Genomic DNA, 24,256 nt, shown 5'->3' with positions numbered 1-24,256 from the left:
GACAGGCAAGGGCCGAGTATGTGGCTTCCCGGAGAGGGACGTTATAAAGGGCCAACCCCGACGCATTTCTCCGGCAGGAAGGGCTGAGCCAGCCCTGTATAACATATAGTTAACTCTACAAACAAAAGAAAAACGCGTCTCTCAGCTGAAATGTGTTTTCTGTAACACACCATACTGAGCAACAAAGAGTTACAACACGGTAGCACCCATGTTCCAAGTACCGCGGCTCTACGCAAAGCAGCGCTCCAGGATTGCTTTGTTCCAATAACCGCCGTGACTTCTCGGGAGTTCCGGAATCCATTTGCAACGTATCGATGCGGGGCAGCGCCTCGTCTTCTAAATTCTTTCGCCAGCCTGTTATATACTCCAAGCCGGATGGGGGTCTGTGTGTGGGGGGGGTGTCTCTGGGTCTTGGACCCCCGGCTACGTGCCGATGACTGGGATGTGAAAATCCTTACTGTCAAAAATAAGAGGTCTCATGGGAGGATTGGGGTCTTTGTCCGCTTTGTGGAGGAGCTTGAACAGGCCGGTTCCAATGTTCATAGGGATGCCCATTATGATGCACTCGGAGACCCCTGTGCGCAGAGAGAGAACGAGTTTAAAGGACCACCGAAAACATTTCTCACCGTATTAGAGAATGAAAGGGTAAGGGTGTGGGGGGGGGGGGTGGAATCTCACTCACCGCACACGGAATCCTTCTGCCCGAAATAGGCCGCGTCGAAAAGATGATCGGCCGTCTTCTCGAAGGAGGCCAACATCAGGACGCTCTCCTTCATCTTGGCCAGGCCGAAGCGGGTGATGCCCAGCACTTCCCCCTGCAGGAAGGACAGAAGGCTGTTAATGCCGCCGGGAGCGATGCCAACGGGGAACAGGATCCAAGACTGGCCGGGGCCTCAACCCAGGTATAGGACGCGTCTAAAGCTACCCAATATTAACAACATTTTTCTACAGCCATCAGACGCCTTCCTGTATTAACTATCGAGAGCCCGGCGGAGGCCAACGGTCTAAACGACCAAAAGAGTGGACTCGCCCAACCACCCATCGCCGGAGGCAAGGAAGCTGCCCCGGTCTGGCCACCACCCTCACCTTGTAGGTCATCAAGTCACCCAGCAGCATGACGTGGCGCCGGTCAATGCTCATTCCGTGGTTCACCATGGTGTACTGGATTTCGTTGATAATGGTGGAGCGGGCGGCTTCGATACCCAAAGTCTTCTCGACCTTGAGAAAGGAGATCAGACATCAAACACGACAGGTCTCAAACCTCTTATAGAAAGATCTAATACGCGTGGCTGGAGCTGAGAAGACCCACTGGACCTTTGTTACCTCGTAGGTATTGTTGGACGTAGTATGAGAACCTTTGACCCCATGTGTGGCCATGACGGCGCGCAGGTTGTCACCTTCCACCAGCAGCTTGTACTTCTCCTTCCCGCTCTGCTCGTCGATGTGTATGACGGCGCGCGACACCTCTGGGATCCCCTGCACAACCACCTGAACGAAGGCCCGAGAGGGGAGTAGATAAGCGGGACTACCTCCAAGCAGAAGCGGTAGAACTCTGGTTGGCGGAAGTCAGACCCACCTTCGGAAGTTCCTGTTTCAAGGACTGCAAGACGTAATACATGGAACTTTTGTTGTTCTCTCGCGGGGTGACGCACAGTACAGCTTCCCCGTGCACAGCGATGTCCCCCGACTTCACGCGCAGCTTGGACATGCAGATGGAGTAGCGCACGGTCTCTGCGTTCACCTGCAGATGGGGGGGGGGGCAGAACACATACTTCAGCGCCATCACTTTCACGGAGTTGGGAAATATATTTTAATTATTTACGTGGGACGAACGCCTTACTTCCAGCCTCAATAATCGAATCCGCTCCAGGGACAGCTTGACCATGAGAAAGCAGTCATCGGGAAGAAAGACTTCTTCTATGTACTCCGATATCTAAAGCAAAAGAACATTTACAACGCTAGACTGGACAGTCTAATGACCAAAAAGTTCCAGGCGGCTCAAATCTGTGCCAAGACGTGCAAAGACTCCATCGTAAGACGGTGTCTGGATAGAGTGTTTGGCAGCGATGGAAGTCAACCATAGAAGGTAGAACCTCACCTCTCCCAACAAGGTCTTCTCGATCCGGCCTTTAACCAGACGAGCAAAGTCAGAGTCGTCGTCGACGTCCATTTGGGCCGTTATGATGGGCGTGCTGCGGAAAATATCAACACGGAGACTAAAGATCTGATGGGCGGTGAGGACCTTCTGCTCAGTATGACCACCTACTTCACGGGTGACCAGCGCCCAAGGAGAAGCCATCCTATACGGTCTGCTTTTTGACCGCCACACCATCCACATACCTGATGTTTTTAGAGGCGTTGATGATCTCCTTGATGCGAGGCACTCCTAAGGTGATGTTCATGGAAGCCACACCGGCAAAGTGAAACGTTTTCAGGGTCATCTGCGTGCCGGGTTCGCCTATACTTTGAGCGCAGAGGGCGCCCACCGCCGAGCCTGGCTCCATCTGCGCCCTGACGACGAAGAAGGATTGTATGGAACGAAGACTACAAACTCGGCAAACGTTACCAGACGTGGACTCGACTCGTCCGTAGAACGAGGGAAAGCAAAGCTGCCACCCCCGACGCGTTTCGCGGGGATCCACACATACCTCATATACTTATCCCGGCAGGTCTCCAAGAACTTCTCGAGCTGGGTCGGGGTGATCCTATCCAGCTGGTACAAGACCCGCGGCTACAGCAAAAGGGGCAAAGGGAGAAGTTCTGTATAAACGCAACAAGAGCCAATTGTGCCTCTTATATAAAAAGACTACGCCAACACAGACTATGCCATCGCAGGGCGGCGGGGGTACCTCGGTTGTGCCGTTGTCATTGATTCCATATTTATCGCGGGTCTTCTTAATACATTCAGACACGCTCTTCACAAAGGTTTTTATTTCCTGGAGATAAGCAGAGGCGGATCAGTAACGCCGGGCCGTCCGGGGGCAAGACCCGAGACCACGACTCAGGAAGACAACGCATTTACCCCATGAACATTACATATATATTTTAGCTTGCGCTCCGACCCCCGGCGCGTTTCACAGAGAGCAGGCAGACATTTAACCCCTTTGCGACCTTTGCCGGTTCAGGATCGTCACGGAAAAACGGTCACTTAACGACCTCTGACGGTCCTGAACCGTCACTAAATTAAATAAGCTTAGAAAGTGATCAACGATCACTTTCTTCGCTTAAACGGCGTTGCTGTAATGCCTCGGTGTCGAGGCATTCAGTAACGCCGAGATCGGCATCGGGGGCCATGTCTGGCCCCTCCCCGGGGCGTCAACGATCACCTCCTAAACTTAAATGGTGTCGCTGGAATGCCTCGATCAGGAGGCATTCAGGGACGCCAAACACTTACCTCTGGATGGACTGTGACCGCTCCAGTGATGTCACCAGAGGAACCATCCAGTACCAGCAAAATGTGTAAAAAAAAAAACATATATATAAAAAAAAAAATAAAAAAGTTTATTATTTTGAGCAAGTGCTAAAATTTCTCAAAAATCTCAACATAGAAAGAGTTAAAATAAAAGCACTTCCAATACCCAAGGGGTGTCTAATATAAAAAAAAAAAAAAAAATGGCTGATGGGGTAAATTGGAGCGGCCGGGCTCAAAGTTAGGGCATAGGTACAGACTGACCAAAATGGAGAAAAAAAGTGCACTTCCCAAATGTGGCATTTTAAATCTCAGACAACCCGACAAACCCATGCATGTGGGGTATCGCTGTCCTCAGGAGATGTTCCTGAACACACATTAGGGGGTTATTTGACAGTGACATATACCAGAACCTGTATATCTATAACTAAAGTACAATTTGGGGTGTCTAGTTTTCAAAAATATATGGTTTGAATGGGTTAAATTGAGTTAACCGGCTTCAAAGTTGTTCCAAAGAGGAGATGGAGGCAGACTGACCAGATTTGTTAAAAAAAGGTTTGGAAATCATAAAACGCTGCTTGTACTTATTGCCCTATAACTTACAAAAAACAGCAAAAAAACAGAAAAACATTGGGTATTTCTAAACTCAGGACAAGTAGTAGAATCTATTTAGCGAGTTTTTTTTACTTGCTTTTTTAGGCGAGTAAAAGATTTTTCAAATAAAAGTCATAATTTTTAATGAAAGCCCATCTTGTCCTGAAAAAGACAATATATATATATATATAACGTGTGTGGGTTCACTAAATGGGTGAGGAGAAAATTACAGCTGAACACGAGCGCCGCAAAAGTATTAAAACAGCCTCGGCCCCACAGGGTACAAAAAGGAAAAACGAGCCCGGTCCTTAAGGGGTTAACGAAAGCACACACGTGGTCACAAATCCAGAAACAACGCAGGGAAAAGCGAGCGGGAGAAAGCAGACATCAGACACGCTGCCGACTGAACGAGACGGACCCCCCCTGGAGGCAAGGAGACGAAACGCGTTGGCAGTCATGTTTACATTTTTTATGCATTAAATCTCCTTGCAAACAGTTGGCCTCCCATGAGCGGGTTCTTGGAGAGAAGAGGCATTTAGGACTCCGATTCCCGCCGTAAAGCAGACGGCATACGGTGGCTTCGGCCAAAAGTCACATGACCATACATAATGGCGGCCTGCGGGCGCGCAGACTCAATGTGCTGAAGCCAAGCGTCACATTCTTCCCTACCATTCCCTCACCGGGTTTAACACCAGGGTCTCCCCTTTAAGGGCAAATTACGGGGCAAAAAAATATCAAGAATTGCCACCAAAGAGCCCCGTGGCCTTCAATAAGGAGTACCTTTTTAATCCGATTAGCGTAATGGGCATCACGAAGGGTCGGCCAACGCGTTTCTCCTGTAGGAACGTTCTCACTGATTTGAGTACGCATTACGCAGGGCCGGCTCAGCGCTTCCTCCAGGAGAAACGCGTCGGGGCGGCCCTTCGTTACGCATGGTGAAGTCAGGGAGACGGAAAGCGCCGCTTCCAGTTCCTGCTTTGGTGAACACACACGCCTTGTTAAGCGACACGCATGTAAGCAGAGCACACGGATGCGAAGGGTGACATACAATGCCGTTACCTCGTAGAAGTGCCTGTACCCAGTGTCAGTGAGCGACTTGCAGCAAGGAAGAGAGAAGAGCCAATTATAAAAGGGTAGCACATCAGAAAGCCGTCGGCTGCCACCACCCAACTCTGAAGGCTGACGGGAACATTTACCACCACCCAAGGAGAAAGCAACTCCTGGCGTGATGACCGCTTGGGGGACAGAAGCACAACTCCCTTGGCTCAAGATCCCCCCTCACAAGCTAGTGTCATGGCAGCTCGGATCAGTAGAAGTTCCTTCCCCGGGTCAATCTTAGACAAGCCTTACTCAGGGACACCAAGACACTAAGCTTCCGGGTCGGCCGCGGAACCCAACATTACCTGCAGATAGGCATCCTGACAGCAGAGGAACTCCGGCTTCTTCATGATGGACTCGGCGGTCAGCACCACCTCGTTGTTACTTAGAGCCGGCTCACCGGGGCAGGGGTACACCGCCTACGGAAAGAGACGGAAAAATTAACGCCTGGGGCGGAGCAACGGCATGAAACCCAACACCAGGCCACCGTGGTAACCTCCGGCTTCGGCTACATTTTTAATTTTGCTGTTCTGTTAGAAGACCCTAGATCCATCGTAATCTTGGCAGAACCTTAACCGCGCAAGACTTGACCAAAAAATAACCATGGCCTCCAAAACCCACCAAGACCTTCTCGACCACCAGCCGTGGTGCGGAAGAAGCATTTTGTACGAGTCTCCGATCGCTTAACTCACTTTCACATTGTCGAGGACGCGTTTAAACTCCAAGGGCTCGTCCTTCCCTTCCATGGCCGCCGGGTCCAGCCCGTCTCCGCCATAGATGAACTGGATGACGTCTCCGGTGGAGCTCCGGACGGTGAGGTCATACTGGGAGCAAAGGTCCTCCAGGGACTTCACCAGACGCCTCTAAGTAAACAAAGATTAACGGTTATTCAGCCGTGGATCAAGAACATTTAATGCTGTGATGGCTCCAAACCCGTGATGGTTGGCTTCTATCCAGAGGTCGCAGAAACCTCTATGATTGGCCTCTCGATAATATCACATGTACTCACCCCCCCTAAAGAGGTTTTTGAACGTATACAACAGCCTACACAAAAGAAGAAAAGAAAAAAAAAGACGGTCGGTCCGTCTCACCTGCATATATCCCGTTTCTGCTGTCTTCACAGCAGTGTCCACCAGACCTTCTCGACCAGCCATGGTGTGGAAGAAGAACTCTGTGGGAGTGAGACCCGAGTAGAAACTGTTGGCCACAAACCCTTTGGCTGCCGGGAGCTGAAATATAGAGATGAATGAAGAGAAGGAGTCACAATTAGAGCTTTCAGAGCAAAGCACGGTAAGGAACAGGGGCTACGATCTCCACCAAGACTCGAGAAGTCAACGTCTTGATGATACGACTCGGCAGACGTGATATTAGAAAGCCTCATGTGAACGAGACTTTCAAAGCATTGTCAAGGATCGTGATATCGTTTTGTGACTTTGTAAGGTAGAGACTGTACAGAAGGGTAGTTCTAGTACTTGGTCACAACCTTAGTCATGTGACATCTCCACGGGCTATTAGGAGTCCATTGTTACCTTTGAGTGCTTCTCAAAATGCGGGAGGGATCGGTTCTCGAAGCCGTCGGGGACACGGAAGCCGCTGATGGCCTGCTGACCCACGCAGGCGATCATCTGGGAGATGTTAATGAAAGACCCTGCAGAAGAGACGCCAAGGAGCCGTAAGACATCCAGAAACCAAGACACGGTACGGGCCAACAGATTCAAAAAGGGGCACGAGCGGCCGGCTCAAAGAGCTTACAATCGGAACAATTTACAACAACTTGGATAGAAGCGAGACATTTAATGGACTCCGCCAAACCCGGGGTTCGAGGAGGTGTTTAGACTCGCGGTGCTTCTTCCCCCACCCCAGGAGAGATTCCCACACAGATACCGTGTTTGCCGACGCTACGCCTAGAACGTTAGACGTCGTGATATTTGCGCATGGAGACTTCACATTTTCACATTTCCCAGACAGGGTTAACTAATTAAAAAAAGGCACCCAATAACACAATATAATTTGATGCAATTAAATATACTAAAATATTATGTAAAAAAAAAAAAAAAAAAAAAAACTGAATTGCAGAAATTTTCCGATATTCCCTATATTTTATATATAATTTAAGTTTTGGGGTTTTTTTTTACCACCCAAGGCACACTTAAGTATTTTTCAAATATACAGGGGAGAAAAAAGTAACAACCAATCCAGAAAAAATTAACAACAACAATGCCTCTAGAGTGGTTTTCTGATGACAGGAACTTCTCACCCTCCGTCCCACATTCACAGACCTGTCCCTATGACCAGCGCGTATTGGCCTATTCGCACAGCACGGACCCCCGAGAACGTTACCTTTGGAGCCGCAGAGCGCCATGATGAGCGGGCTGTTACTCTTGTCCAGTTCCCTCAAACAGGCGCTACCCGCGTGGTCTCTGATCACTGACAACTCGCGCAGGATCAGAGCCTGGAGGAGGAGGAGGAAAGGCAGAAGACAAACCACCAAGGACGGTTACTATAGGAGCCTTACGGAAGCCACCAAGCGAAGCCACCACTCCTTCCGGAGCCACCTACCTCCAGGGTCTCCTCCGCCGTGCACCCAGGCTGTTGCTGCAGCTTGCCCGTGTTCAGAGCCTCAATGTACTCGTCGCATTTCTTGTAGCCGGCGTCCAAGAGGTCCTGCTTGGCCTTCAGCAGTCCCTGCCCTGGGGTGACGTCCCCAATGCCGATGGAGAAGCCGCGGTTGGCTGGGTGCGGACGACAGACAAACATATCGGTGAACGGAACAGACGCCAACCACCATCGCCAACCTAAACTCTCAGCTTTGCAACGATAAGCCTTAAGGGTTAAAGGGTGACAAAGCATTGCCCCCCCCCATCATCAGTCCACATGGAACAGTCTTAGATACACTAAGGTTCCATCAATCTATTAGGATAGGACACCAGCCTATCAGCTTCTAGCCAATGGGGAAGAGACAGCAGCTGATTGGCACTTACACAGGTAGACAGGGGCCAGCCTGGCCAGGCGCGACATGGCATCGGCCGCTTCCATCTGTCCCCAGTCTCGGAGGAGGATGTAGAAGATGTTATTCTTGGAGCCGGAGCCCAGGGTTCCCTTGTCCATGCTGCCGGACATCAGCTCGCTGTTCTGAATGGTCACGTCTAAGGAGAGAAGGAAGTCAGACGTAAGACACGGCCCCCGGCGGAGGACATCGACCCGGGCCTCCCAACGGGGCCACCGAGAGGGGGGGGGGCCTCCCAACGGGGCCACCGAGAGGGGGGGGGCCTCCCAACGGGGCCACCGAGAGGGGGGGGGCCTCATACGTAGCATTGACTCAGGACCACCTCATCAACGTGGTGGTGGGTCGTTCTCGGTATAGTTTCACAAAGCCAAAGGCCACCTCTGCTACTTTTACAATTAAAACCCGACATGGCCAAGTAGGCGACAGATGGGACATCAAGACCTCAGAGGTCTCCCTGTAAGAGAAACTCCCTCGAGACACCAGGAAAAGCGCACTCACAGGAGTCGTTGCGACAGAGGTCTTCTCCTTTGCCGCAGTACTGCTTGCCCTTTGTACGTAAGTTGGCTCGGACCGGGCTGTCAACGCTGGGGTGAAGGATGAGGCTGAAGATCTGCTTCCCCGTCCAAAGCGTCACCGGCTGAGAGTTTAGGAGTCAACAATCAGGTCCAAGAACGCCCCAAGAGTCAAGTGAGAGTCAAGTGAGACGTTTAAGGGCCGCTTACCCTGAGGATGACCGGAGGAGGGAGGCGAACCTTGATCTTCTCGTCTTTCCCCACCAGGATGGAAGCGATGATCTGGCACGTCTTGGCGCGGTCGAAAAACGTATCTTTGAGGGTCAGGAGGTAGGCGGCTAGCGGCAGGAAAAATATAGAAGAGAGAGGGGGGGGATGGGAGAGAAACGTTACAGCGAGAGTCCGGAATCGAACACGAGGTCAGAGGCGGAGACGGAATACGTGGAACAGCCGCCCAGCGGAAGCCAACACTGACCTGTGAGAAAGTCCTGGATGGCGGCAATGAGAGGCTCCCCGTTACGCGGAGTCACCAGGTTAGCTTTTGTCTGAAAGGCACAGAATTTTTTTGTTTTATACCCAATAGCCAGCGATCTTAATGGCCGCCGGCTACTACACAGGGGAGGAAAAAGCCCCATCCTTCTAGCATATATATTATTTTAACGTAACCTCATAGGCGCGTCAGACGGGGCAAATAATTCCTCGGGGGGGGGGGGGGCTTCTGTGCTACGATCCATTACTCACCCCCATAAGCACATAGGCTTCGGCCTTCGCCTCCTCGGTCTGGGGCAGATGGAGGTTCATCTCATCCCCGTCAAAGTCAGCGTTGTACGGCGTGCAGACGCATTCGTTGAAGCGGAATGTTCGGTGGGGTTTGACCCGGGCCTGCGGGGAGGAAAAACAACAAAACGTTGAACACGGCAATGAAGTCACGGTGTAAGAGCGACAGCAGCGAGCGGAATGGTGGAAATACGCTATAATGCTTAAATCCGATTGGGCCGGCTGCGGACACAGAGCGGTTTATACGTTTTTAGTATAATTGGGGTGGTCTTCCATCCCCCCCCACCCCACTGGCCGTGACCGACGCCCCTTACGATATGGGCCATGATGCTGAGCTTGTGCAGGGACGGCTGCCGGTTGAAGAGGACGATGTCCCCGTCGATCATGTGCCTCTCCACGGTGTCTCCGAACCTCAGCTCCTGGGCGATCTTCTCGCGGTTGCCGTACTTCAGAAACCTGGGTTGGGAGGGGATTAACACAAGACGACGATATTAAAACCATAAAAAAAAAAAATAAAAAAATGGAGTACAGTTTTATTAAAATTATAATGAAGGAATTTCAATTAATATGCAAAAAAAAAAAGGGGGGGGGGAAGCAAAAAAATATAGAAATCACAATTTTCTTTTAATAAACTATTAAAAAGCAAAAGAGGAAGGTGGAAAAGATTGTATATATCAAAAAAGTACATTAATAAAGGAATATATATTAAAATGCAATAAAAGGGGAGGAAAAAAAGCAAAATAAATAAATAATTAGTTTAAAATGTATTAAAAAAAAACACCAATAACTAAAATCTGCAGTTGTGTTTTTTTAACCTTTTCATCTGCGTGTGCCGCTGCTGGATGAAGTTGGCCCCGGGATGGACGTCCGGCCCGCTCTGCACCAGCTTCCTCATGAAGGCGATGTTTGCTTTGTTGACCTGTCCGTAAAAGGGAACAGGGGCCGCGCATCAGGCAGAGAGGGGAGACCCCCCCCGGCAGAACCAACGGCAAGCCGACGAGTCTAGCAAGGGGGAGGAGCTAAGTGGTGCCCAACCCACAATCCACGTAAATCCCACACATTTCCCGCAGCAACCATATTACTTATTTTTAGTGTTAAAAAGTGAATTTATTCAAAATATAAATAAAAAAAAATAAAAATAATAATAATAATAATAATAATAATAATGTCCTCCTCACCTTTTCTGGAAAGGTCAGAATTTTAGCCACGTGGACCGGGACGGCGACCTCGTCGATGCGGAGATTGGGATCCGGAGAGATCACCGTCCGGCCGGAGAAATCCACTCTCTTCCCCGAGAGGTTTCCTCTGAAGCGGCCTGAGGAAGAGATTATTAGAGTGGTTTCGTTTTATTGGGTCAGCCCAAGCAGGAAGTTGTACCCCACTTCCTGTTCTCTCCCCGCGCGAGTCTCTAGCGCTAGAGATTGCTTCCAGCCGCGCAGGCCCCTCCGGAACGCTATTATCACAGATATAGGAGGGGGAGATTTATACGCCGTGACTCAGGGGGGCGGGGGCAAGATGGGGGCTCTCAGAGTCCTTCCAGCTCACCTTGCTTCCCCTTTAACCTCTGGACAAACCCGCGGGTCCACTTCTTGGGCGCCATGTTCATGGGGATGCCGGAGAGCTCGCTGTTTATGTACAGAGCGCACTGCAGCTGCAGGAAGTCCCAGTCCTCCATTATCATCTGAGTCTTGGCTCCCGTTATCCTGTGCTGCAGAGAGAAAAGACGCGGGGCGCCTCAGTCACTGACCGGAAGGCTCTGACACGCCTCAACTACTACCCATGCTCTAGCTTGGAGGCCGCGAGGACCCACCTTCTTGATGACATCATTCAAGAAAATGATCTCGGTCAGCTTCATGGTGAGGTCGTCTTCATTGGTGCCGGATTTGAGCTCACTCACAACCGACGGGCGGATACAGAGCGGGGGAACCAACAGCCGGGTCAGGATCAGGTCACACGGCTTGGCCGCCTCCGGGTTCATGAGCAGCAGCGGAACGTCCTCAGCAGGGATCCGTCTCAAGATGTTGAGCACTACCAGCGGGTTGAGGTTCTCCTGCGTGAACGACGACAAACATGAGTGACGGCAGCGAGAAACCAAAGCCTGGCTCTCCATATGTTGTGGGACTACAATTCCCATGATGCTCGGCACCCAACAGGCCTGATGACCCAGGCCTGCTCCTGCAGGCCTCCTTTGCTCACCTGCGCCCGTGCAAGAAGAGCCTCCACCTCCTTGTTGTGCTCGATGGCCGTTTCGAAGGACTGCAGGAAGTGCGTCACCACGGGGTCCGCCACCTTCTTGGTAGCCTTGTACTTCTCGTGGATGATCTTCAGTAAGCCGCACTTCTTCACCTGACCTGGGGGGCGAGAAGACCGCAGAAGCAGCAGCGCACTTAATAAGCCGTTCGCGGATGACAGAAACGTGTCCTCTCTCTCACACCGCAGACGCGCTCTCACCGTTGAAGGCCCCGCAGTGCAGACACATGGACTTTTTGCGACACTTTTCTGATATTTTCTTCTTCAGGCCCCTTTTCTGAAGGTAGGCGAGGCCCGGTCTCTTCAACTGATCGAGGAAGAGCTTCTTCTCCTCCGGGGTCAGCATGATACGGGAGCAGGTCTTACAGATCATCTGAGGAGCGGCAGAGGCAGAGCCATTAGAGCGATGCCATCTCATGAGGAACTTCAACCTTCAGGAGGCCTCCCTGTACTGGGACCCAGGAGCACCGCCGCCCCCACCGGCCCTTAATTCTAGGCTCCAAGAGCATCGCCCCCCCCGCCCCTTAATTCTAGGCTCCAAGAGCATCGCCCCCCGCCACCGGCCCTTAATTCTAGGCTCCAAGAGCATCGCCACCTCGCCACCGGCCCTTAGTTCTAGGCTCCAAGAGCATCGCCCCCCGCCCTTAATTCTAGGCTCCAAGAGCATCGCCCCCGCCAACGGCCCTTAGTTCTAGGCTCCAAGAGCATCGCCCCCCCCGCCCTTAATTCTAGGCTCCAAGAGCATCGCCCCCGCCAACGGCCCTTAATTCTAGGCTCCAAGAGCATCGCCCCCGCCACCGGCCCTTAATTCTAGGCTCCAAGAGCATCGCCCCCGCCAACGGCCCTTAATTCTAGGCTCCAAGAGCATCGCCCCCGCCACCGGCCCTTAATTCTAGGCTCCAAGAGCATCGCCCCCGCCAACGGCCCTTAATTCTAGGCTACAAGAGCATCGCCCCCCCCGCCACCGGCCCTTAGTTCTAGGCTCCAAGAGCATCGGCCCCCGCCACCGGCCCTTAGTTCTAGGCTCCAAGAGCATCGCCCCCAACCAGCCGTTAATTCTAGACTCCAGGAACATCTCCCCCGCTGGTCGGTTCCTATCCAGCACTTGAGGACCTTCCTGACCCCCCCGGCACGAGGACCTCACCTGTAAGATGCCGATAACGGCCTTGAAGTACCCCACATGGAAGCAGGGCAGCTCCAGATCCAAGTACCCATAATGCCCAAGGCAATCCGCCAGGTTCTTCCCGCACGTCAGACACGGCCGGTCCTTCTCGCTCGTCCCCTTGAACGCGGAAGACAGTGAAACGAGATCAGATTAACGCCAATGAGCGCGGACCTGGGATCAGCCTCACTCTATTAGCCTCTACCACTTCCGCTGGGAGGCTGTACCACCTTCCAACAACTCTTCACTACAGCTCTGCTTACCATGCGGTGATCGAGGACTCCAAACGAGAGGGGCGAGTGGTTATTGTCCTGGGCATAGAGGTTCTTGCTCACCACCTGGATGTGGGCTTGTTGGCGGATCTGCTCTGCAGACTTCACCCCGAAGCAGATGTGGCTTCTGTTGGATCGAGGCGAAGAGGAAAGCGTTTAGCCAATCGCAACGTCCACATGATCTTATAACACAAGGGTGTCCAGCCTGCGGCCCTCCAGCTGCTGCAGAACTACATCTCCCATACGCCGCTGCCAGCCACTAAGCTGAAGGAGCATTATGGGAGATGTAGTCCTTCTGAGGTTGGACACCCCTGTTACAACATATTCTGTAACGCAGGGGAGGGGTAAGAACATCCATGGATTCCAATGTCCCGTCGGCTGCCCCCTCTTAGTTTACATGGGAGGACCGGGTGCCTTATTGCCCTTCAATAGATTGGAATAGTTGGGAACTGCCCATCATTGCCTTCGCACCACTCCGCGTACCACATCTGTATATGAAATATAGCCTCTGCCAGCAGATCGGCCCCCGTTCGGCCCGTCTATTCTGCTCATCTCTCCTTAATCAGTCGATGGTCTAAGATTCAGGAGGCATATGCCTATCCCATGCATGTTTCACCCCTCACTGTATTACCCTCTACCACATCAGCTGGGAGGCTGCTCCACTTATCCACTACCCTGGCACTGGCCTAACCCTGACCTGTCCCCCCCCCGGACAGACACAGTGAGCACAGGGGCGCTGTCAGCAGTCCTGCTCTCCCCCCTGCCAATGGCTGCCACCCGTCTAACTCTCACTCACATCTTCTTAGCCACATCCGTCTCCCTGAATTGCTCCTTCATCTTGCCGTCCCGCAGCTATCGCCTCCCCGGCGAGCAGCCCTGACACGTGAGCTTCCGTCCCACTGCGAAAACAGCAGCGCTCAGCTGTCCATGCTGCTCAAATCACTTCCGGGATGACCTCCAAGCCACCATAAAGTACCGCGCGCTGCCTAGACAGTATTAGCCGAGAGGATCATAGAGCGGCAGAGGACGTCTCAGCGACACCTGGCGGCAGGATGGCAAACTGCAGACACACGTGCGGTCCATAGGTGTTAAAGCGGCTGTTCCACCTAGGCATCACATTAATCATGTGAAAATTAGGAATTCCCTGAAAAAATATGGGGGAAAAAAGCCAAAAAAAAGGTTTGGATATTCAAGGGGGTGAAGTTTCGAATGTCTCATTTACTAATGAAAGAGTTAATAGCATCAATTCTGATGGACCGATGAGCTACACAGGCCCTCAACCTGCCGGCCCCATCCGGCCCTCGTCTATCCTGCTCAAACCTTAGATTCAGGAGCTGTATGTCTATCCCATGCATGTTTAATACCCTCATTGTATTACCCTCTACCACCTCTGCTGGGAGGCTGGTCCGCTTCAGAATTTTCATACAGCTCAATGACACGTTTTCAGTTCTCATTCTATTGTAAGATTTTCTTCGTAGCGGTGCGTGATTTAAGAAAAAAGATCTATTTTTATTAAATGTATAATAATATAGTTTTATATTTGTTGTGTTAATTTATTTTTAAATATTTAAATACATTTTTTCGGAATTTTATATTTATACGGTATATATATTTTTTATTATTTATATTATTATTTGTTTTGGGTTTTTTTGCGATTGACACTTACAGCGCACACTACATGCAGTGGGCGGGGTCTCTACGGTTGATTGACGTGACTCTCCGCTCTTTCTGGTTGGCCGCGTTAGTTCCGCCCCCTTCCAGCTCCCCGCGATATGATTGGCTGTTTGAGGCTCGCTCTTCCTTTCCTTCGTCCCTGAGAGAGACAGCCGCCAAGATGGTGAGTCCCGCAGCCTGATTTTCGTGTTTAATCCGCTCGTTATCCGCGCCATCCCGCCCCGCAGGGTGCTGAGGGTTCCGCCAACATACCCCGAGTGCCTGAGGGGGGCAGATGGCTGGGGTATTTGTGAGCTGTCGGTGTTAGAGTCCCGTGAATTCAGCTCGAGTCTGGCGAGGCCTAGCAGTGGCTGAAGCCCGAAGCTGGCAGTGGGGCTCTGTCCGGCCTCCCTCACTGTTTACCCCGCATACTCTCCTGCCCTGTCTCATTAAAGTTCTATGCAATTTGCCCCCCCCCCCATGTGGCCACGTAATGGGGGGCTGTTGGTGGGTTAGGCAGGAGTTAAAGTAACCTTTTAGGGGCGCTAGTAACCCTTTGTGTGCTGCTGGCTTAATGTTTTTGGTGCTAAGGGACAGGTTTTGGAGGCCCAGGGTAATTACCTATTATGCAGGGGGCAATATCTGTATGTGAGGGGCAGGTATGAAATTATATGGGGTCACATGAAGCCCCCCATATAAGGCAGAGTATATAGCTGTGCGGTGTGTTACTGGGGAGGAAAAATGCATTCTGTTACACGAATGTATGGGAAAGCCCAAGTTTTCCGGACCGTAACCCGGTGCTGTGTGCGTTCCCGGGGCTGGATTCAAACTGTCCAACTTTATTGTCCGTCAAGCTAACGTCCATCCACAGACCGATAGCGTCTCCCCTGTGTACCTGGAGCTGCGGGTTCTGGTTAGATGGGGCATGTCAGGACTTGTCTTCCCCTATAGGGTTAATAGGGCTCTCAAAAAAAGTACCCTGTAACCCCCCTCTTCTTTGGGGTCTGTAGGGTCAGGTTGCCCAAAGCCGTGGCTTTGTAGTCGCGGGGCGAGTTTGGTACCCTATAACCTAATCTAATACTGTCAGTACGGTGTCTCAGATGGGCCATTTATTGCTCGGCAGGCAGATTTTCAGCGGGGGGGGCATTCTGCACCGTTATGGGGTACGTTTGAGGTGCTGATGCCTGCTTTGTCTTCGCAGAACGACACGGTGACCGTCAGAACCAGGAAGTTCATGACCAACCGGCTCCTGCAGCGGAAGCAGATGGTAAGTCGCCTCCGCGCGTCCGTTTCCTTTATAAGCTATTTAAACTTTTCATGAATTAAATATTTTAGATATATATAGATTTCTTTATAATGAAAGATTTTGGGTTTTTTTGGTTCTTTTTTTAGGTCATTGATGTCCTTCACCCTGGAAAAGCCACCGTCCCCAAGACCGAAATCAGGGAGAAGCTGGCAAAGATGTACAAGACCACCCCGGACGTCATCTTTGTGTTCGGTTTCAGGACTCACTTCGGCGGCGGCAAAACCACGGGCTTCGGCATGATCTACGACTCCTTAGACTACGCCAAGAAGAACGAGCCCAAGCACAGACTCGCCAGAGTAAGTAGCCAATCGGGGGGGGGGGGGGGTAAGAACATGGAAGCGAATGGGAGGCCCTGAGCATAATATAAGTGCTAGGACTCTTAGGGATGGAGGATCTAATATTGTATCGGAATACGGCATGTCTGGTATACGCGATTGGCCCCAGAGTGGCTTTTCTTTAAGTTGTTATAGTAGTAGTGCTTAGAGAGGGCGGCTACCGGGTGGCGTTTGCCGCTCCTGGATCCATTTTTTTACCGTCTCTGCCCGCTGTCTCTTCCAGCACGGCCTCTACGAGAAGAAAAAGACATCCAGGAAACAGCGCAAAGAGCGCAAGAACAGAATGAAGAAAGTCCGGGGCACGGCCAAGGCCAGCGTGGGCGCCGGCAAGAAGGTAAGGCGTCCGAGCGCCGGGTTAGCGCGTCGCGTGTTCTCATAACGTGTCGCCGTGTCTTACCGGGATAACCGTGTCTGTCTTACTCCCGCTCTCGCACAATGTCGCCGCTCCAGAAGGTAACGCTGTTTCTGGGCTAGCGTTAGCTTGGTGGGATAGCCTGTAGTGATAGGAATAATAAAACGAGTGCGCGCTCCCTTTCTATGGGGACTTAGACTCTCCCTGCACCCCTCCGACCTATTGGGTGTGGGGGGGGTTCTGGCGGAGAGCCCACCCCTCGGCATCACGTGTTTTATCGTGGGTTCGTAGGAATTGTGTGGTCTGTAATCTCTGCTTTTCTGTTTCACACTTTCTTGGATCCCTTCGCCAGAAGTGACGTGTCGCGCAGGTACTGTGGCATGAGTGTGACCGCCGCCCACACCTTGCACTCCCGGCTCCATGCATGTGTGTCGGCACAAGCGGGGGGCTCGGACCCCTCCTCACCTATGTGTAGACTTTCTTTTTAGCTTTATTGTCCCTGCTGCGTGTTGCCAAGCGGAGCGTCCGCTCGTTGGTACGAATGGCTGGCTTTCACATTTCACCCCCCCCCCCCAAAGAAAAAGCTCTAAATTGAGCAAAACCTTAGATCCTCACTTTAATTTTTAATGTTTGTGCTTCTGGAGGTTTTTATTTATTTTGGTTTATTCACTAATCTGTTTCAGCGCTGTGTACTCCTTGCGGAGATCACACCCTTCTTCGCTTGCAAACACCAGGCTTAGTGAATAAACCCCCCTTCTATGCTGATGAGACCAGCGCTCTCCCGTCCTGTATTTTCCTCTGCGCTCATCGCTTTCCTTGTGTTGTGGTGAGACGTTGGTGTTACGGCCGACGCTGGCGGCCCCCGGGCCAGGCTTTGCAGCTGTATATATTTTTACGTTGCATCAATTATGAACACGGGCTGGATTCGATGGCTGCTGTGGAGTGTATCCCCCCCCCCCCGGGCAGCCCACCGGGAGCGAGCAGACCCTCGCTTCACCACGTGGCCCGCCTGATGCTCCCCAAAATCCTCATTTTGTGATGGAATCAGAATCTACCAACCGGTTTAGGCCGAAATTCTTCCAAACCTTGCAGCGTCTGCTCCTCTGCAGGGATAAATTCTGGCTGATTTTTAGCTTTTTTTTCAAAAAATAGAATTTAAATTATGACGTCGGGGCGGTAGCTGGAATTCCAGTCGCTGTTCATTAGTACTGTGGGTTACTGCAAAGCCTCGCGCTCGGTGCGCCGGATCCCAAGATTTAGGGGTCTCGGGCGCCTTCTACACGATCGCTGACCCCGAGGCTTTCCAGTAATCTCTCTGCGGCGCCACTTATACGTTTTATAAAGATGATGACCTCCTGGTTGTAACCTAACTCTCTCTCTCTCTCTTGTTTCCCCGCCACTTTCTCAGTGAGCTTGAGGGATGTTGTCACAGGTATATATATATATATATACACACGTGTGTTAAAGATCTGCCGCATGCTCGCATGCACATGATTATGCTTTTTCACCCAAAACGAGCTGAAACGTAGCAGTTTCTGTCCGATGCTCAGGCTGCCGTTACAGCTGGTGTGTAGAGCTCTAGCGGCATGGCTTCGTTATCCGCTGCCGCCGTGCGTTTGTCACGCAAGCAAATCGTTACGCTTCAACCAATCAGATCGCTTCTGCCGCGTTCCTCACCAGCAGCCGCTGCTTGGGCCGCGTTTACCTGCACAAAGAATCCGCTGCCTGCGATGCACTCTGCGCCGGCCGCTCCGAGGTGACGTCCCTCCTCTAACAGTCTATTTCTTTCTCCCGCAGAAAGAGTAACGGATCCCCGGATGAGGGAAGACTGTGCTTTCATCTTGGAGCTTGTAATAAAAAAAAAACTGTAAAACACCGAAGCTCGTCCTCGGGTCGTTATTGTTAAGGTGTCTCGTCTTTCGTTACGGGGGGGGTTCCTGGTAAACGTTACCGTGGGGCATGGACTGGAAACTGCCCCGTCTGCTTCGAGCTTTAAAAAGTCCTCTGGGGTTTTAGTACTTGGCCGGAGGTGGAATGCCTCGGAGTAAAGTGTGGTGGGAATGGGCACCATGGAAGGTCCTGCAGCTGAGTACCCGCGTCAGCTATTTGATGAAGATGTGTGATCAATCGCAACAAGGGTCCAGGCTCGTTAATTTCCAACAAATAAGGCTAGGCCTCTGTGTGCGAGGAGGTAGATAATCCAGCGGGGTGGTCGGTAACGCGACTGAGCGGTGAGAAGAAAAACAATTGGCGGCTATGCCGGTGAGGTCAAAGTTAACCACCGTCCATACCCACAATGCTGGATATAAAGCAGCGTCTGCACCAAGTCTATGCACTAGAGTCCGCTACCTGGACGAGGGGAGGAGCATTTTTCCAGCGGTGGCCTCTGCTTACACTTAGAGGAGCGGTGGTGGTGGTTTGAGGTCCTGTTCAATGCCGTAGCAGAAGGGTAGTTGGGGCGGTCAGCCGCGTTCGGGCTCATGATTTGGTGGGGAGGGGCAGTAGGCCGTGTTTAATCCAGATCGGGAAGAAACGCCCAAGGTTTGTTTGTTTCAACCAAGCGAGTTGGAGGAATTCCCGCGTTTTGACACGGATGGCACAGGGTGGTGCCGAGGGTTCAGTGTGCCGGGTAGTGAAGGGTAGCCGAGGGATGCTTGGGAGTCGATTTGTAGCTGGTCAAGTTGATGAAGGGGTGCCGTAGATAGGTAAGTAGGCTGCGCTCAAACAGAGTCACAGAGTATTGCTGAGGACGGCTCAGCTTTTGACCAGTTTAGGTCGTAGTCCATGCTCAAACCAAGTCACAAAGGCTCAGGTGAGGACGGCTAGTAGACCATGCTTAAACTAACCAGTCTCGGGACCGGTGGGGCGGACATAAAGGTCTAGGTTAGCTGGATCCGATAGTCCTACCCGACACTAAAACCGACAACTCGTGAGCTTCGAGGGCTGGATCTTCTGAGCTTAGAGGAGGAATGAAGGTCTTACAGAACTGATGGGAGTTCCTTGCTTCCAAACTCTTGTTGAAGGAACAGGAACGAGGCGATAACAGGTCCGTGTTACCGGCGTCGTCGCCCCTCCCGAGAGCATACGCGGCCGAGTCCACCTGTACAACTATCGAACATCTTCTGTGGGTACTGTTCCTGTGGAAATTCATACTCGACATGCGTGGGTTCTGCAGGGTTCCAGGTCACCTTGGAAATCGGGATCTGAGCTTCCATTAAAGTATTCAACGCTGCTTCCAGGAGAGGGCTGGGAATGGGGCAACTATGAGCCGCCACAGCCATAGGGGGAGCTCTAGAGTAGCAAAGGAAATGAATGTTTCCTGCCCAAAAAAGTGATTGATCGCCATGGTTTAGAGCATATTGTAACACTTCGGCCTATTTCTTACCACTGACTGTGCAACACATTCTTACACCACTGGGTGGCGCTGGTGCACGTTTTTGTTTTTTTTTAAGCATATTGGCTACAATATATTTTTTATATATTTTTATATATTTTTTTTACTCGGCAGCAGTGCCACCTCGTCCCCACAGCGCATACTAGTGGAGAAAAAGTGGAATGGGAAGTAAAAATCAATAAAATATTATTTATTGTTTTATACAGTGCCATCAAATTCCGTAGCGCTGTACAACATCCTAAAATCTTGTATTTAAGGGCATTTTCTGCAACGTCTATATATTTTGGATTTTTCTAGAAAGCGCCACCATGCGGAACCTGAGCGGTAAATGAAGAAATGAATTACCCAAACATAGCAGGAATTTCATACGAGGAATTACTCAAAAGGGCCAATTATGGTATACCCCCCCAACCGAAAAATGGGAAAAAATAATAAGAGGAAGCGTTATAATGTAGGGTTTGAAATTTGAGTTTTTCGATGGCGCAGGAGGGGCCGGCATGCGCGAGATTCAGAATGATTCCTTGAAGACCGGGACAGATGGGTTGTAGAAAAGAAGTCCGCGCCTGGGGTTCCCCTGTGATCTCTCTACCGTTCTGTTTATCGTCTGCTATTCCTCCCCGCGGGGAAGGTGCTCACACGCGCATGCGCTTGGAGAAGTCGTTCTCCCCTCGAAGATCATAATACAGAAGCTGGAATCGCCCCCTAGAGACACGCGCATGACAATAGGAGGAGGTAATTATAACACCGATCAGGAGGTAAAACCAGAAACAAATATGGTAGTGTTGGGTTTTACCCCCCCCTTACACAATACTAATCATACCCTGGAGCTGTCCTGCTGTGAATGGGCAGATTCTCAGGGGTTATACCCCAGTCTCAAGGTCTTGGGGGGGGCAGATTCTCAGGGTTTATACCCCAGTCTCAAGGTCTTGGGGTGAATGGGCAGGTTCTCAGGGTCACATAGTCTGGAGCCGACTCCTTAATATTCATCCCGATTGGTCCTTCTCCCCCAGCTATATCCCAGCTGGAATCCCTGCTTGAATACAGGTGTCTCCATTCAGAATACCTTCACCTCCTGACCAGTCACGGTTTCCATAGTGACTTTTACTAGAAGACTTTGGCTGCCATCGTTAGTCACTACAATGGCATTATCATGATGAGGATGATCCATGGGTTTTTTCTATACTGGGGCACCAAGACCCAATAACCTGGATAGAAGGTTCTTGTCTGCCGTCTCGCTGCATCAGATCATGCGCAGCCTCTGGCTCCTCCAGACGTCTCTTTCTATAAAATTTCCCTCCACGACTTACTCTTTGAACCCAACCCCTATCGATCTGTCCTCTTCTCAATTGCCTTCTAAGAGACCTGCGTACCGCCATGACACCAGAAGACAAGGGGACATGGAGGGGACGGAGCTCCTGGGGTCTTCTATAGATAGAAGAGAGTGTCTTGTGGACAGACTAGACGCTCTACGCCGTGCGCACTCTACTTCTCTCCTGAATTTCCTAAAAGCAATGAAAGACCGTTCTTTCTCCCCGAGGACCTCGGTGGGATTGGCTGAAGATGCTTCTGAGAATGTAGACCCACTTACGCATTCCCACCACTAGGGGGCAGAGTAGTAGCTCTAAAAACCAACAAGCTTATACTGGAGAGCGGGTTTGAGGTCTCCAACTAGTTGCTCATGAACTAAAGGTAGTTTACACTACTCTACCACGTCTGTGGCAGACAAAAGGGCACACGACCCACCTGGAGGAGAAGAGGGTTATAAGTTTATTCCAACTCAACAAAAAACCACGCACAGCCATAGTGCCTTCCATGTTTATTATTATTAATGGGCCAGCTCACTCTTTTTAGAGGACACGCAAGATTGCGAGTAACCATGGAGTGCCTCATTGAAGCTCTCCAAGGAGCATGCACATGTTGTTTGTATGAAAGAACACAAGGTTCCTCAAGAATAGCGGAGTGTCAACTTCCATGCAAGTTTCTTGGTAGACCTTTATTGAGACTTCTCACGAATATAAGAGACTCCGGTAACCTTCTCCTTTGAGGAGGGTTGAGTTGACCTTTTGATAAAGTATAGCAAACCTTGGTCTGGCTGGTGACACCACTTTTCCACCATTGTTCTTGACCAAAGGCAGAGGGAGAATGTATCGAATCCGTGGATAAGTATTTGATCTAGAAGTAAGACATTTCTTTGACCCAACCCTACGCCACCTCTACCACCAACAAATCTCTAAATTCCAGGCTACTAAAACCTTTTTTGAGTGTCTTCCAGGGCTGCTTCAGTTCATTTTACACCATGGAAGGAATTTTATGTCCTTCAGCCTCTATGAAATGTCCATCGGTTTATCCATAAATGGTTAATCACATCTGCTTTATACATTTACAGTTTTACAGTCTAGGGGACAATTCGTTTATCTTATGATGCCCTGTGGGTCATATCTTCGGGAAAAGAGAGCGATACTGCATTTCTGTCACATGTACCCCCTGGTTGGGTTAAAAGGAATGTTGGAACAGAATACGTCGTTAGAAATGTGATTCCGGAGGATAGCGACTCGGGCTGCCTTCTTGTGCATTTCCCTGTAGGTGTCACTGCGGGAGCGATGCTGTCCTCTTGGCATATTTTTTGTGGGGGGGTTTGGAAGCATCTCCAGCCAGAGGCGACATCTGGTTATCAATTGGCTCAGATGTGGCTCCTCTCCCGACATCTGATGCTTTAGCTGGGCCTTTGTGGCGCAGAAGACCTGGGACCTCTGGAATGAGAAGATCTAACAAATGTTTGCTTTCGTTCAGATGTGTGGGGGGGTTTTAGACACAGGGGTTAAAATTTTCATGGTTTTCAAATGGAGCAACTGTTGCCTTACTTATAATCCACATTTACCAGCATCTACATAATAACATTTAGGTTTAAAAAAAAAGACACAAGTCTGTCACGTTCAACCCCACCGTTGACCCAGAAGAAGACCCACATTGGGACAATTTCCAATCCTGCTACTGAAAGGGGAAAAATTACATCTTGACTCCAAAATGGCCCCTGATTTGTCACCGGATGAAATCACCTGAAAAAATACTTCTTTCCATCCCCAGTTGTGCAATAGAGGAGGACAAGGTGAGGTTTGAGCTGAACCAGAGCTTGGCCGACCTTGTGAAGCCAGAAAACAAGCCAAGTCCACCAGTAGATAGAGGGCTCCTCCAGTGTTGGTGGGGATGCCATGAAGACCATCAGGAGGGATGCGATTATTGTCAGTTCTGGATCTGCCCAAACTCACGATCCACTTCCTCATCAGGTCTCCCACCACTCTAGAAAACCCTATCTCCTATATTCAGGAGGAGGTCCCCTTTGCAGCTAGACAGTCACAATGGGGTGGCCCGTTTCTCCAGCTGTTGGTCTCATCTTAGATTCAGGAGCCGTATGTCTATCCCATGAACGTTCTCTCACTGTATTACCCTCAACCACTTCTGCTGGGAGGCTGTTCCACCTTTCCAGACACATAAATATTATTAAACAATATAACAATGAAAGGCAACCTATAGTTACTGAGAATGATGTTTTTCGTGTAATTATTTCTGAGTGGTTATCATAGCAACGGTATCATTTTCCCCCTCCAGCATGGAAAGATTGAAAGAATCTCATGATTTAACTGAAAAAGCAGATACCGTGGACCCATCTGTCCTAAACCTGGTTTTCATTAATCTCGGGCAGGCGGCAATCATGTTTCGCTGAAATTGATCCGTCTAAAGAGGCAGCTGAAATCACAGATGTCTCAGAATCACACAGATAACCGCTTAATCGCCCTTCCACCTTGCGCACCTCATTATCTGTACTCTCTCGCTCGCATGCTTAGAGGTACTATAAGGGTGGTAGATAAGTGGAACGGCCTCCCAGTAGAAGTGGTAGAGGTTATTAAAGTAAGGGGGCTTAAACATGCATGGGATAGACAAATGACTCCTGAATCTAAGACGAGACCAAGAACTAGAGGAAGAAACGGGCAGACTACATTCACGGTTGACTAGAAGACAAGAAGACGACGAGAACTCCAAGAGTTCATTCGGCTCTCGCAGTCCCTTCAGGGAATCCCGTTGGTAAAATGTGAATCCTGTTTGTCTCGCGCCTGTCGGGGTCACAGCGTGAGCGATA

At 50.7% G+C, this 24,256-nt stretch overlaps 2 protein-coding genes across 2 annotated transcripts; one reads left to right on the top strand and one right to left on the bottom strand.

Annotated features, from left to right (window-relative positions):
- Window positions 1-423: 423 nt before the first annotated feature.
- LOC149278203 (DNA-directed RNA polymerase III subunit RPC1-like) lies at window positions 424-13,918 on the bottom strand. The gene is made up of 31 exons (XM_089502206.1): window positions 13,878-13,918; window positions 13,073-13,208; window positions 12,792-12,929; window positions 11,849-12,020; window positions 11,594-11,748; window positions 11,208-11,447; window positions 10,943-11,105; window positions 10,576-10,712; window positions 10,213-10,316; window positions 9,712-9,853; window positions 9,362-9,502; window positions 9,096-9,165; window positions 8,831-8,958; window positions 8,607-8,745; window positions 8,083-8,247; window positions 7,661-7,833; window positions 7,442-7,553; window positions 6,631-6,749; window positions 6,193-6,330; window positions 5,794-5,964; window positions 5,407-5,520; window positions 2,850-2,936; window positions 2,649-2,731; window positions 2,341-2,511; window positions 2,099-2,192; window positions 1,841-1,933; window positions 1,577-1,741; window positions 1,324-1,488; window positions 1,087-1,218; window positions 683-815; window positions 424-575 (listed from the first exon to the last, which is right to left on the bottom strand). The coding sequence occupies exons 1-31, from the start codon at window positions 13,916-13,918 to the stop codon at window positions 424-426; spliced, it is 4,173 nt and encodes a 1,390-aa protein (XP_089358332.1).
- An 841-nt stretch (window positions 13,919-14,759) lies between these two features.
- On the top strand, window positions 14,760-18,560 carry LOC149278202 (small ribosomal subunit protein eS24-like). The gene is made up of 5 exons (XM_089502233.1): window positions 14,760-14,918; window positions 15,936-16,001; window positions 16,127-16,336; window positions 16,599-16,709; window positions 18,525-18,560. The coding sequence occupies exons 1-5, from the start codon at window positions 14,760-14,762 to the stop codon at window positions 18,531-18,533; spliced, it is 555 nt and encodes a 184-aa protein (XP_089358359.1). The 3' UTR covers window positions 18,534-18,560.
- Window positions 18,561-24,256: the final 5,696 nt, after the last annotated feature.

The sequence above is a fragment of the Sceloporus occidentalis genome, unplaced genomic scaffold, assembly GCF_023333645.1.
Source record: "Sceloporus occidentalis isolate IW3139 unplaced genomic scaffold, rSceOcc1.0.p SCAF_198, whole genome shotgun sequence".
Classification (NCBI taxonomy): Eukaryota; Metazoa; Chordata; class Lepidosauria; order Squamata; family Phrynosomatidae; genus Sceloporus; species Sceloporus occidentalis.
Note: the sequence above shows the minus strand (reverse complement) of the source record. Positions and strands in the feature narration are given on the sequence as shown.

Excerpts from the sequence above, each read along its gene's own strand:
- LOC149278202 (XM_089502233.1), top strand. The coding sequence starts at position 14,760 with ATGCAGTGGGCGGGGTCTCTACGGTTGATTGACGTGACTCTCCGCTCT. Across the intron at positions 14,919-15,935 it reads GAGAGACAGCCGCCAAGATG|AACGACACGGTGACCGTCAG; the intron begins GTGAGTCCCGCA and ends TTGTCTTCGCAG. Across the intron at positions 16,002-16,126 it reads TCCTGCAGCGGAAGCAGATG|GTCATTGATGTCCTTCACCC; the intron begins GTAAGTCGCCTC and ends TTCTTTTTTTAG.
- LOC149278203 (XM_089502206.1), bottom strand. The coding sequence starts at position 13,918 with ATGAAGGAGCAATTCAGGGAGACGGATGTGGCTAAGAAGAT. Across the intron at positions 11,749-11,848 it reads GCACTGCGGGGCCTTCAACG|GTCAGGTGAAGAAGTGCGGC; the intron begins GTGAGAGCGCGT and ends CTCGCCCCCCAG. Across the intron at positions 2,732-2,849 it reads ATGACAACGGCACAACCGAG|CCGCGGGTCTTGTACCAGCT; the intron begins GTACCCCCGCCG and ends CTTTTGCTGTAG.